Below are 13,424 nucleotides of genomic sequence, written 5' to 3'. Positions count from 1 at the left end.
ACATTCAAAAATAGGCAAAACCAAAGTTAGAATTGCACTCATCAAACACCAGAAAGATGGATTTGAGGGACAGGAAGAAATAGTCATATCCAAGGCTAGTTCTCTCCCAGTAATCTCTAGCAAGTACCATATGTCTACATCTTTGTCGTCATCTTTGAGTTTTAACTCTCTTGCTTGTGGGGATGTAGGTTCTGTTATAAAATGAGCAGTTTCTAGTTTCCTTTGACCCTTTGAAGATTTTTTCTAAAAGTCTCAACAGTGATGTTTTTGAAGGAGCTATGTTTGCATGTGTGCTGAATAGCTTTGAGATTCATTGTGGCTTCTTAAAAGGTTATTGTGACTGAAGCTCTTTTTGCTCTCATATCCTAGGTAACTTTTGTTCAAAAATATTTTTTTCCTGACACTAAATTTCATAATAGGGTGATCTATACATTATTACTTGTTTTTATAATTGGATTGCAGTTGTTAAGTATAATCCAACACCAGTTAGTAACTGACACTAGTTTTACTAGACTGAGAGCCTTTGACAACTTCAGTGTTTTTTTTAGGCTGAGCAAGACAACGGCCACCCTCTTCCTGCCTTTGCCAATCTGCATATTGAAATCCTGGATGAGAACAATCAGAAGCCTTACTTCACACGAGATACATATGCAGGCTTCATCCTCGAATCCTCCCCAGTGGGAACAACCATCTCTGATAACTATAATCTGACTTCTCCCCTACAAATCATTGTTTTGGACAATGATGTGGAGGAGGTAAGTTTCTTGTTCTTTTTAATGTTATACTGGTGTTTACATTTTTATTATTTTCAGGGTTCTTTCTTTTTTCATATTTTTTAATTGAGACAAAACTGGGTTTGATCAATTATTAGAAAAACTGTGATGTCATTGTTACAGTTGAAAGTGTGTCCAAACTGGAAAACTAACCTGAATTTTGCCCAACTGTCCTCAAGATTGTGCCTGGCTCAAGACAATGAATGCTTAGGGCAAAGAGGGGGTTAAAAAAATGATTTTTTTTCATACGTTGTGAGAAAGATGAATCTGCTATGGTGTGGGAAATGGGAGAAAGAAGCTCCAAGTGGAAGAAAGGAGTGGTTTGAACAAGCCACGAAGAGAAGAAATAGGAGAGCAGGAAGCTAAAAGTTCAACCTATTGTGTGCACAGCTTGGATTTTGATAGTAACATTACTCATAGTACAAATGAGCATTTTCAAAAGAATAGTAACCAAGCAGTAACAATGCTATGCCTCTAGGGCTGACATTTCCTCTGATCTCACCAAGGCTATTACTGTTATGTGGGGTTTCTTATAATGTTTCTTTTTCCTCTAATTACTGTTGTCTCTTCAGTTGTCCCCTTTGGGGTTTTTTGTTTCTGTTCCTCTGTTCTCTTGTTAAACCCTGATATGTGAGGAAAGCTAAGTTGTAGGCATTGACTTTCTAGTAATGTTTATATTTTTAATAAAGTTTTCAACCTGACAGTCTGTAAACAATCTGTTCTTTACCCTCATTGATCTCTTGCCACTTTTGACATGGGCAGATTTATTATTTTTGAGTACCACGAAGGCTGCAGTCACTGAAAATATGCTTTCTCCATTACTGTCTGCATCATATTGATCTATTTTCTTAAGAGGCTGTTTTTTAAAATAGTGGCTTTAGCCCAAACTCATATAGAATATCTCTGTCCTATTAATTAAAATATCTCAGTCATAAAAGCATTCATGAAAACTGGTTGGAAGGCAAGTGGCAGTAACTCTTGAATGTGGCTTTCTGAGGGGCTGGATAAAATCTCTGGAATAAGTCTATGTGGCAGTCATCAGTAGGCATTGCTGGTGAGGTGTATTGCTTGGCAAGGACTCATGCTCAGCATGGTGTTTGTTAAAAACAAGAGTTCTCTTGTTTGATCAAATGAGTGGGGGTTTTCTTAATACAGGAATATGAAAGGTGTGCAGGCACTGGGTATGTGCATGTGCTTACAATACTGGTTGTGTTGTATAAAATGTATTAATGTAATGTATGCCCAAACACAATAGATAGCATGAGTTAGTGTCCACAGGTCACAGCCCTTTTCAAGCTGCTAATTTGAACAGTTTTCTCAGACAGCTGCTTTTAGTTCTGTGATCCTTATGTATATTAAACAAAAAAAATATGGGATCTTTTTAGATGTTTTTAGCAAATTGCTGTCTATTGTTTTATCTGAACCTTCATGAAAATATTAGTGCTGGAATTTTAGGGCGTGATTTATGCCCACCTTATAATATGTGTAACTGCATATTAACTTTACAGAGATAGAGAAGCTGCTGGTCATCTGAGGAGTGGCAGAGTGAAAAACCAAGCAACTCTGAGACAGACAGACTTGTGCATTAGATAGGGATGATATGAAACTGATCAAAACTCTGAGGGTTTTGGCAAGCTGGAGAGCTGGCTGTGAACCATTCCTGCCTGGGTTGCTTCCCTGACAGTTTGGACAAGAGACAACTGAAAGCAGTACAAAAATCTCCCTGTTAATCCACAATGTGCTGCTGGTGTTTATCTGCAAGTCCACCAATGTCGCAGGGATGGAGATGTCTGCCCTTATGGTTTTGTAGCTCCAGTGGCCTAGGAAAATTGTGCTGTGCATACAGAACCCAGAGAGGTAGAAGCTGTCACACATTTAAATATTGTTCAGTGTCCTAGTTTAGACACATTTTTGTGGCAGTTTTCCATGCTGGTGTTCTTTTGGGACACTGTCTTATTTCCTAATAGGTTATACTGATACTCTGAAGGAATGACAGAAAGTCTCTTGAGTTTGTTAACCTCCAGAGGTTTTTCAGGTTGCAGTTAATGGTGTTCTAATAAACCTTTCCCTAGAAGTTGCACAGCTCTACCCACTAGATGTCAAAGGCATATTTGATAATACAAGGTTCTTTGCTCTAAGTACATACTAGATAAATGAGACTGAAAATTAAGATTACTTTCAACTGTTAAATACTGAATTTGGGCTGACACTTTGAATGAATCATGTAACTACCAGATACTAAGTATAACACAAAGCACTACAAATATTTAATTTCAAAATATTATGATGCATGAAAGAGTAATTTTTCCTTTAATATAAACTACTTCAGGAAGTTCATAATGTAATTCTGGTATTTATGTTCCCCATCAAAAGTGCTTTCTGTGACTGGTTTTGTCAGTACAAGTTAAACACCTCAAGTTTTGAGTGGTGCTTTGAAACAAGCAGTTGTTACCCTGAGGCTCCACATTTTATGGCTGTGCCTTCTCTTTAGTACACCAGCATGTTCCCATGCAGTTATCTCAAATCTGGATATTGGATAGGGCAGTCCATATAACATAGGTGTGTTAGTCTGTCTGCACTAGGATTTTCAGCATAGATGTGGTACCAAAGTTTGTAGTTTTAATTGTGTCACTAATAATGAAAAAAATCTGACCAATCTCCAGGAGATACTTCAGTTAAAAGCACTAATGTAACTTGAATAATTTGCACCCAAAGACTATGAAAAACAATTTCATCATTCTTGAATACAAGCTGCTTTAGGCAGCTGTTCAAATAGTTCTCAGTTCAAATAAACCTGAAATTTCATATCTACAGGAAATTACCATTCAAGGGCCCAGAAAGTATTTACTAATGAACTTACACTTGGTTGGTTTGCATCTTGTTTTTATTGTCACTGAGTGATGAATAAAAGGAGTTTGGTTAAGTTAGTGAAAACCTAGTTCAGTCACATGATACCAAGGGAGACAAAAATTTTCTTATGTGTGGCATACAATTCACAGACTCAGAAGTTTCCCAAATTGAGACTAAGTTTATCAAACTGAAGGTCCATATTTATACTCTAGCCTCTTCCCAGGGCCCCCCTGCTAAGAACCTTCCACCAAGCTCTCTGTTTTTCAGTAGCTTTCCACCATCCCTCTGGTAAACAAGGTGCTTGGTTAGCACATTCCTTTCTTATCATCCACATTATCTTTGCCACTTCCAACACCAGTGATTGTTTTTTTTTCTTTAATTGAAAAAGTGTAATATTTCAGTGTTACATGATGAGTAACTGCCAGGGAGTCCTAGACTGGAAAATTATTTGGCATGAAGACTTCATTTTCACACATCAACCCCCCAAAGCAAAGAGCATCATGTATTCAGTCTTCTAATTGACAGATCAGTTGAGGTTATACTATAATATTTCATATGAAAATAACTCAGATAAATGGATGAAGAAAGTGGTCGTCTTTACTGTATACCTTAAGAAAAAAATAAAACACATTATAATTCCCACAAGATTTAAATTATTAATAGATTCCTGCTCTAAGCCTTCCAAAAATTAATTTATAGATGTGACTTTGAAAACAGACCTTTAACTAGAGCAGCACTGCCAAGTGCCAATATAATTAAGTGGTCTGTTTAAAAAGTATAAATTAAATTAAGCCACATGAGTGCCTTAAGACCTGAGTAAACCAAAGCTGGGATGAGGAATTTAAACAGTGTGACCTGATTGATGTTTACATAAGGCTGACAAGAGCCACTTGCTTCCTCACTGTTTCTTTCTATGGGAGACTGCTAATTTCTTCTGTCCTGGGGACTAGGGCTGGTGAAACAGCTCCACAGTAGCCACCTTACTGCCTTTTGTGCCCCAGACTGCTGAATCTCTCTCACCTCAGGATTTCAGTTCCAAATTGAAAGCAGCTGATCAGCATTCATACCCATTCTCTACTACTCAGCTACTAAGGTGTTTACGGATCCTACATGCAGTGTCTTGATGAAAAAACACAGGGTGTAAGGTAATTTGCTCATTGGTCCTTAGAACACAAAACTGATGTCATGTTTGTAAGGTGTGTCAGTATGTGCTGAAAAGCATTTGATGTGTCCCAGCATGCATTTAGAAAAGCACCTGTGCAGTAAGCCTGGTGCTTCTGCAAATACCTACAGCCCAGGCCTGCATGCCAGGGAAGTGGAACAAGAAGGAGGTCAGCTCTAACTGCAGGTTCCTCTCCAGATCCTTTTCTACCAGGTCATTTCTTGGTTTATGTTTCTATTGTCTGTGGAGTTGAAGCCAAACAAAGTATATGGTTGCTTAACATCTGAGTTTCCAGAGAACTTGCAGGAAAGTTTAGCGAATTTTTTCTTATTTTACATAAAGGTGTCTCAGTAGCAACCCAAGGTGTCCGAGCAAAGAATGGATAAAATAGCTTTTAAATGTAACTGCAGATGCTGGGTATGGATTTTCAGTTTTATTATCCAGATAAGTAAAAATGACGGAATTTTAGATACTGAAGTGGTTTTCTCTCTAACATTTGCCTGATTGCTTGCATCTTTCCCTGTTACTGTTTGAACTTGTTTTGCTTCTGATATTCTCTCAAGGGGAGAGCTCTTATAATACTGCTATCCCTGTATAGTACTTCTGTGATACAGTCATATTACAAGTTAATAATTCAGGAACTATTCTTCCCTAACATAACAGCCCATTATTGTTATTAAAACAAACAAAAGAGAAAGGCAAAGCAAAAATACCAACTGTCTTTCTTTAGGATTATAAGGACATTTCCCTGAATGTATCTTCTTAAGCAGGAAAAACAAAATGTTGACATTGACTTGTTACTCTAGCATTGTATTTCTTCCTTTATCTGTGTAGCATGAATATCTAATGTTTTCTGCCTTAGGAAGCTCTTCTCTGAGTTCCTTGGAGCCCTCAAGGAATTTGTTTTCTGTATATCTGCCCTATTTTAAACAAATGCTGTTGCTAATTAGTGGAAGTGCTGAAGATGCTGACATTTATTTCTTGCTCTCCTAAGAGTGACTCATTGCTATGAGGAACAGAATATAATTTTTTAAAAACTAATCTTTTGGCTTTCCATTCAGTGAAGTGCTTTTTCATGCCTGACTTTGTTATAGTCACACTTGTGCCTCAGACCTGGCTTTATGCCAGGGAATGGAGAAGTTTTGGTGGTGGCTGAAAGAATTCGGAGTTAAAGGACTGCTTAGCATCCACCCTGGTGGAACTGATGGTTCCCTCATTAGTCTTTTGTCATCTTTTCCTCTCAAGTGGAGATGATGTAAATAGTGAATAGCCTTTTCATTATTATTTTCAATTTTACAACTAGATACTATTTAAATGAACTCACATTAAAGAAAAAAAATATTCAAAGAGAAAAAACTTACTCATAGTGTGTTGTGGGCAAAGTGTTTTTAGACTGGTTTACCTCCCCTGGTTTTTCAGTTGCTCAATTAGGCTTGATTTGCTCTTCTCCTTGTGTCTGTTGATCTAAGTGGTTACAACTCAAGCCATCACAAAAACATCTCAGGAAGTTGACCTACAGGGTGGTTTTCTGATATCTAGTGATAAAGATGCAGGAAATTTATTCCAGGTGCTGTGTCTGCCTTGTCTATTCATAGAAACATAGAATGGCTGGGGTTGGCTGTTCCAACAAGGCTATTGTGAACCTGGAGTGCCATCTTATCAGGCCCTCCAAACTCATCTCATGAAAGTTAGAGCAAAGAAAGGAGAGCAGTGCCATCAGTACAGTCTGACTGCCAATCCCTTGTCAATGGGACTGAGAATCTCACTTGCTTTACCTCTCCAAGACACTGAATCTCAGATTTTTCAGTGAAAGACATGAGTGAAAAGAATTTTCTACTTTCACCCAGAAATGAGGAGGACAAATGCTGAAAACATCTCTCTTCAATAAAATAACTCTCTCCCATGGACCTCTCAGAGGTGATCATCTTCTGTTTGAAGAATGTTGGAAAACCAATATGTGTCATGAAATTATCTTTGTTACCACTAGAGGATTTTGGAGACAAGCCTGTGCTGCCAGTCAGGAAGCCCAAGCAGTTCTGATGTTCTTGGGAGTTTTTTCTGACTACCCTGGAGAATTTAACAGCCAAATATATACTCTCTGAAAGTCTTTGGGGATGTTGAAACATGTACAGGATATATATCATTGTCTGCTCAGTCTTGACAATATCATGTTTTTTTGGTGTAATCTTAGTAAATTGAAGAAGACATTTTGATATAGGCAGAGCTGAAAGCCCTTGTGGGAAGGCAGGAGTATAATGTAACACTAACATCTACACAGGCTTTCAAGCTTTCAGGGACCTCTCCAGAGATTTTCAAGTAGAACAAAGTCAAAACCCAGCTTTGTTATGAAGAGAGCACTGGAGCACTTTCTGCATCCCATTTTATTGTATTTTTGTCTGTTACCATAATTTTCCAAGTGTACTGCTTTCATAGTGTCCATCAGCATCAGGTTTGTGTTTAGTTTCTTGCATTCATTTTGTATCATTTGTTTTTCTTTGTAGGTTGCACCAGGTGCCTTTCCTGTAGGTATTGGGTACTATGTTTGCAAAATTCCTTATTTTTTAATTGTGATTTTTAAAATTTCTGTTCCTCTGTCCTCTGTTTTTCCTTGCCCTGTTGGTGTTTTCGTGAGACTGGAACTGTCACTTGTTTTGTGAAGCCTGCAAAGAGCCCTTTAAACACATTGCACTGAATTAATTTAGGGCATAATGCTGTACCATGGTTGCATTGTGATTGCTTGATGTTCATTAAATAGTATGTCTTTATAGGAATCTTAACTATTACAAATAATTTTGTTTGGTTTGGGGTTTTCTTTAAATTTAAAAATTACTTATCAGTCAGTTTGAAGTATGTAAACCATATCAGGTTTGAGCTCCGTGATTGAAATGCTCCTTGCAGGTTGCATGTATACTCTTTTGTGTGAATTCCTATAGTTTTCCACTTAAAACTATAAGCTAAAAAAATTCTGGAGACAACTTACATGACCCAGTAATGTAGTCAGAAATGACACTGCTTAAGTCCAGGCCTCAAAATAAAATAAAACTTTTTTTTTTTTTTTTTTTTTAAATGGAGTATTGGAAACAGTGTTTGCAATATAGATGGATTTTTACCACAATTCTGTTCTTTCACGCTGTCTGCCACAAAATGTTCACAGTCAAGTTGAGCAGACCTTTCACCACGAAATGTGATAAAAATTTAAAAGCATAGAAGTGCTAAGATTAAGGAAACAAATTGCTTTGTGGGTAAGGTAGTAAAAGTAGGCACTGCAGTAAAACTTACACATTAGGACAAAATGTCTACTACAACAACAGTTGAGCAATAGAATAGATTAATTCACATTATATGGAATTTCCATCTCTGTTCTTTTCCCAGGAATGCATTAGGGAAAAAAAGTATTGTTTTATTAGTGTTCAAAATGGATTGGAAAGCAAGAACTGTAACAACTAGCCAGGGTTTTTGTAAATTAAATTTTTGACCAACTTTGTAGTGAACAATCATTGGCAATTACCTGCTCTAATTTTTTCATGGAAAAAAGGGATTGCCATTTGCATTGGTATCTGTAAAATTAATTTTAATTTTACTAAAACTGACATAGTTGCAGCAAAGCTTTAGGCAGTCAGAAACCACTCATTTGGAATGCTGATATTTCTTTAACTTAGCTTTCAGCAGCAGAAATGCATTCTCATTTAAATAGTAATCTTAGCCTTCCAAACCTGTGCTCTAGAGTATATGGGATTGCTAAAATTGTGTCTTTGCCCATGGCAAGGGGGCTGGGAGTAGATGATCTTTATAGTCCCTTTTAACCCAAACCATTCTATAAGTTGTTCCTTGTGACACTCAGTGAATACTGGAGTATAGCTCAAGTGCTCCTGCCTGCTATCCTGTAGAGATCTGGGGAACTACCCAGTGATGGGTTTTATTTTTTAATTACATAGGAATGACAATGAAAGGGCATTCTGCTCATGGCAGAACCCCACCCCTATCTATTAGCTGAAATTATGTTTGTCCCAAAATTAATTTGTCCTTTTCCCCAGAGGACTTTTTATTCTTCCTCCCCATACTCTTATTATTTGCCAACCACACCAGGAGGTAGGGGTGTAAATTGAAGGCTGAGTCCCTGAGTGGTTGCTCAAGATCTCTCATGAGGAATCTTTTAATTCTGTGGCCTGGTTTTGCATTCAGTGTCAGTACTGCAGCATCACTCCCAGTGCTTGCCCAGTGTTCCAATGAGCCACCCACACTTGGAATCTCTGTTCCCACCAGGCTGCCTGGGGAAGTCATTAGGAACCAATTTACAGTGCCTTGACGTGCTGCTTTTTAAAATTTCTTTTCTTTCCCTTAAAATCTTACTGCATGTTGAAAATTATACCACGGTTGCTTTAATATGGTTTCTACCTGATCAGTCGAGATTCATAATTCTGTATCAGTGTATTTTGATTCTTCTGAAGATGTAAAGAGCATCTCAGAATAGCATCTATTTAGCAATATGCTTCAACACATATAATTCTTTTTTTTTCCATTGAATCAACTTTTATTGTTCTACTAATCAAGTTTTGTTTTTAATATGGTTGAAGACAAATGCTTGAATCTGGTATCTTATATTGGTGAGTTAAATTTAGCTTAAGAATTATTGTTTTAATGAAAAAAGTATCATCTAAAATAATCTAAACTAGCAGATACAGGGGGTTTAAATTTATTATTTTTTTTACATTTTTTTAGCTTCAGATAGTCCCAGTATTTTGTACTTTCAGCTTATTCAGGTTTCAACTAAAACAAGCGGTTGCACTGAGTAATTGAAAAAATTAATATTAAATATAAATTTATAATAAAATGCTCTTTTTAATATTGTTTAAAGACCAAGGATCCCCAGGTGCATCTTTTTCTGAATGATTACAATACAGTTTTTACTGTGACTCGGAGTGGCATCATCCGCTACCTCACCCTGCTGCAGCCCGTTGACAGAGAAGTCCAACAGCTTTACACCTTCTCGGTAAGCCAAGTGCCTCTGAAGGTCTGTCAGGCACTGCTCAGAGCATGTGGGGAAAAATAATCTGCTGTAGCAGCATTGTGGATAATCAAAACTGTTTTGTAACAGCCATTACATTTTCTTTTTGTTGAAAACAAAAAGGCAGCCAACATAAAACACAGCCAGCAGTATTAAGAGAAAAAAAAAAGAAAAAAGAAATTAAAAAAGGAAAAAAGAAAAAAAAGCATTTTTTTTTAAAGAAAAAGCTTAAATGGATTTAATATTCCCTCAGGCATTGCTCACTCTGGGAGTAAGCATCTTAAATAATTTGCACAGGTCCTATGGGGAAACCATGTTCCTCTACAGGTGTTCCCAATCAATGCCTCTGGATTTTCTGTCCCCTTAGCATTTGAAGGGAGAGGTCAGATTTCCTGTCTGGAGTAAGAATGGCTTTGCCTTTTTGTTTACCATGTGGAGCAGATCCTTCTCTTGGCCCTGTCCAGGTGAGATTTGCAGTGTCAGACAGGTTTGTGAGCTGTTACGGCCTTGAGGACTCTGCCCTTCCAGCCCTAACCCTGAGAAACAGATACTCCCTCTCATTCCTCCTGGTGATCTGGCACAGTATGTTTCAAAGGTGTTTCATTTTGCTTTTGCCTGGAGTCTTGCATGCTGCAGGTTCAAGCTCAGCAGAGTCCTCCTGTAATTCTTAGTGCAGACAAAAATGAAAAATGAAATGCAGATTTTTAATTGTTGAATGGTAGTTTCTCATAGTTGGAATTGTATAAGAACACGCCATTAAAATGTGTTCCTGTTTTGTTTTTTTTATCCTGAAGATGACAGCTTCTGATGGTGTACAGGAGAGTGTCCCAGTGACAGTCAATATTCTGGTGGTCGACGCAAATGATAATACCCCAACCTTCTCGAATATATCATACAATGTCAAGGTTTATACAGATATGATGCCTGGGGAAGGCATTATAAAGGTAATTTTGTGTCTTTTTTATTAGCTTTGTTAACTCGTTCTTTGTTAGTAGTAGGTGGTCTTGTTAATACAAATTGGAAATGCACTGAAAACAGCTAGAAATAATTGTCAATCTCCATCCACTTCGTTAGTTACATAGCTATTAAAAAGTTGCTGACACTAAAGGATAGGTCTGTATTAGATGTATACACCTGGTCTTCAGCTGTTTCATCTGAAGCTGTACAAAATCTTTTCATCTGGAAAATCTCAAAAGAAAAAAATATTTACCTCTGTTAGTCGGATATTGAAATAAAAGATTTTGGGAGAACAGGTAAACGGTTCAGTAAGTCATAACCAGAAACATTTTATCATGTCATAAAACCTGTTTTTTACAGAAGACTAGGTAAGTAATTTGTAGAGCAAACAAGTGCTGAAAAATGTTTTGAATGCAGCTCCAGAGAGAGAAGCAGTTTTGATTAAAATCTGTAAGTACTGATTTACATTTAAGCAGAGACTGGAGGTGATTCCTGGATGCACTGAAGTTAATGGAAAAAGGCTTTTTTGGGTGGTAATTCTCGTAACATCTCAGCCATGCTTCTGGAAGCTGCCAGTCTAGCTGACTGAGAAGTTGCTGTTAGTGGAAGCTGGCATTCAGGATGGTAGAAGGCAGTAGCAGTATTGGGAAAAAAATATTCATCAGCTGAATTAAGTAATAAAATACCATTTTCTGAAATACAATGAGCAGTTAAGCTTGTAAAGGCAGCAGTAAACAGATGAAACAATAAAAAGAGTGAGTTCAGTTTCTTTTTTGGCATATGTCCTACTTGAGCTGTACTGACTTGTTGATTTCCTAACTTTGAGTTTTATGTTATTCATGTCTTTTCATCATTCTGGGCTACAGGTGCTTAAAACCATCAGTGGCAGCCATAGGGACATTTTCAGCAAGATTTTATGGAAAGATAAAAGTTTTAAATATAATTTAGTTCTTTCCAGCTTTGCATGGGGCTATGTGGAAAACAAAAAGAAACCAAATACTGTTGTCTGAGCAAAAGGAGGTAGAGCTCAGGAGCTCTGGGGTTTGACATCAGGAACATTCTTTGAAACATTGCATAAACTCCTAACGCTATGCATAGATGTGTGGATTTTTTGACTTCAATACATTTGTGTGGTATTTGAAGTACAGTGCTGGAAAAAAATTAAATCAAGGTTTCTTTCTTAAAGCATAAACACTGTAGCCTGAGAAGCACTCATCAGGGTTATCACCTGGCCTTTGTTATGCAGGGCATCATCCAAGTAGTATGCTGTGGATTTCATGTATACAAGCATCTAAATGGTTTTTCCTCTTACTGTTACATGGGCCAGCAAACATGAGGCAACATTGTTGTTGCCAAATGAGACTGCAGCATATGTGAAAATGCTGGTTTCAGTACCCAAATTTTGCCTCAAGGATGCTTTGAGCTGCCTGAGTTGTGTTCATGATAAGTGGGATGAGGTAGAGCAGCTACTGTGGTTTTCTAAATGAGCTGCTATGCTCCAGTACTTCTGTGCTCAAAGTGAAGGTGCTGTCTGAGAGGTTATACTTTCTGGTATTTCAACTGCAAATGTTTTCAGACCCTGGAGGCATGCAGAGGCAAGAGTACACATTACAGTTAGAAATACTGCAAGGATAAAAAATCATAAAGGCAGAAATTATGAAAAAGGTTTAGCTGTAAATGCTGTGCAGAGTGTTTTAACTTAGCTAGTGCTTGACATGGTTCTGGAACTGGTGTCTTTTAGAATGACGTTGTGAAGTTGGTAATGAGCAGTCAGAAGGCCAGGTTTTACACTTGTCTGCTAAAAATTAAAATTATCTTGGAAAACATGAAGTCTTGAAAGGAAGGGTTTCTCCCCTCCTTTTGTACTTCTGTCTGCCTGCTAAACAAGTATTTATAATGTGGTCAGAGGTAGAGGTTAAATAATTCTGTCTGTTTTGATAGAGGGTTTGTTTTTCAACTAATTTTACATTAACAGATGATCTGAGTTTATAAACTAACTGACATTTAAAAAAATCCTAAGAGTAACCTTAGGATTTCTGCATGCTGATAATGCCAGTACTGATGATTCCAGGCTGCTGGTGTATTTGGGAAGTTGCTCACCTTGTTATTTTGCCCAGGCTGCAGGCACTGCATCCTTCAATTAGAGTTAAAGGAGCGTGAGACAAAGGAAACTCAGCTTGTTCTCTGCATGTGGAACAAACTCATCTTGAAAACCTATCTTGTAATTTGTTGAAGAATAATTTGAGATTCTGTGCTGTGGGATGTTGATCAGCTATGATAATCAGCTATGATTTTCCTAAAGGAAAATGACCCAGGTCACATATGATTAGGCTATAAAAACCACTTTCTCTAATCAGAGAAGGTGGGTTAGGAAAAGAACACTGACCTCAGTGAATCTCTTCAACTTTGTAATCACTTACATATATGTGCTGGCTTGTGCTTAACTCTACTCAGACTTCTTTTCAGGGATGATCAAGAAAATATTTATTTTATGAAGTATGTCATCTTCCTATAAAAAGGCAAACCTCTGGCCTACCAGTGTAAGTCCTCTCATGTAGTTGCCACTTAGCTCTTATTATCCTGAAAGGCTTTAATGTGTTTTTTTTGTGGTTTGTTTTTTTTTTCTTTCTGAGTGCAGTTCTGAAAACGTATCAATAAATGCAGTTTGTACTTGCTT

At 37.4% G+C, this 13,424-nt stretch overlaps 1 protein-coding gene across 3 annotated transcripts in view; it reads left to right on the top strand.

The window, feature by feature from the left end:
- Positions 1-13,424, top strand: part of PCDH15 (protocadherin related 15) — a 344,988-nt gene that overhangs the window by 173,102 nt on the left and 158,462 nt on the right. For all 3 annotated transcript variants that reach the window (XM_071748909.1, XM_071748908.1, XM_071748907.1), the window contains 3 exons: positions 549-755; positions 9,641-9,775; positions 10,585-10,734. In XM_071748909.1, coding sequence (XP_071605010.1) covers positions 549-755; positions 9,641-9,775; positions 10,585-10,734 — 492 coding nt within the window. The remainder of the gene's footprint in view (positions 1-548; positions 756-9,640; positions 9,776-10,584; positions 10,735-13,424) is intronic.

This window comes from Heliangelus exortis, chromosome 7, assembly GCF_036169615.1.
Source record: "Heliangelus exortis chromosome 7, bHelExo1.hap1, whole genome shotgun sequence".
Taxonomy (NCBI): Eukaryota; Metazoa; Chordata; class Aves; order Apodiformes; family Trochilidae; genus Heliangelus; species Heliangelus exortis.
Note: the sequence above shows the minus strand (reverse complement) of the source record. Positions and strands in the feature narration are given on the sequence as shown.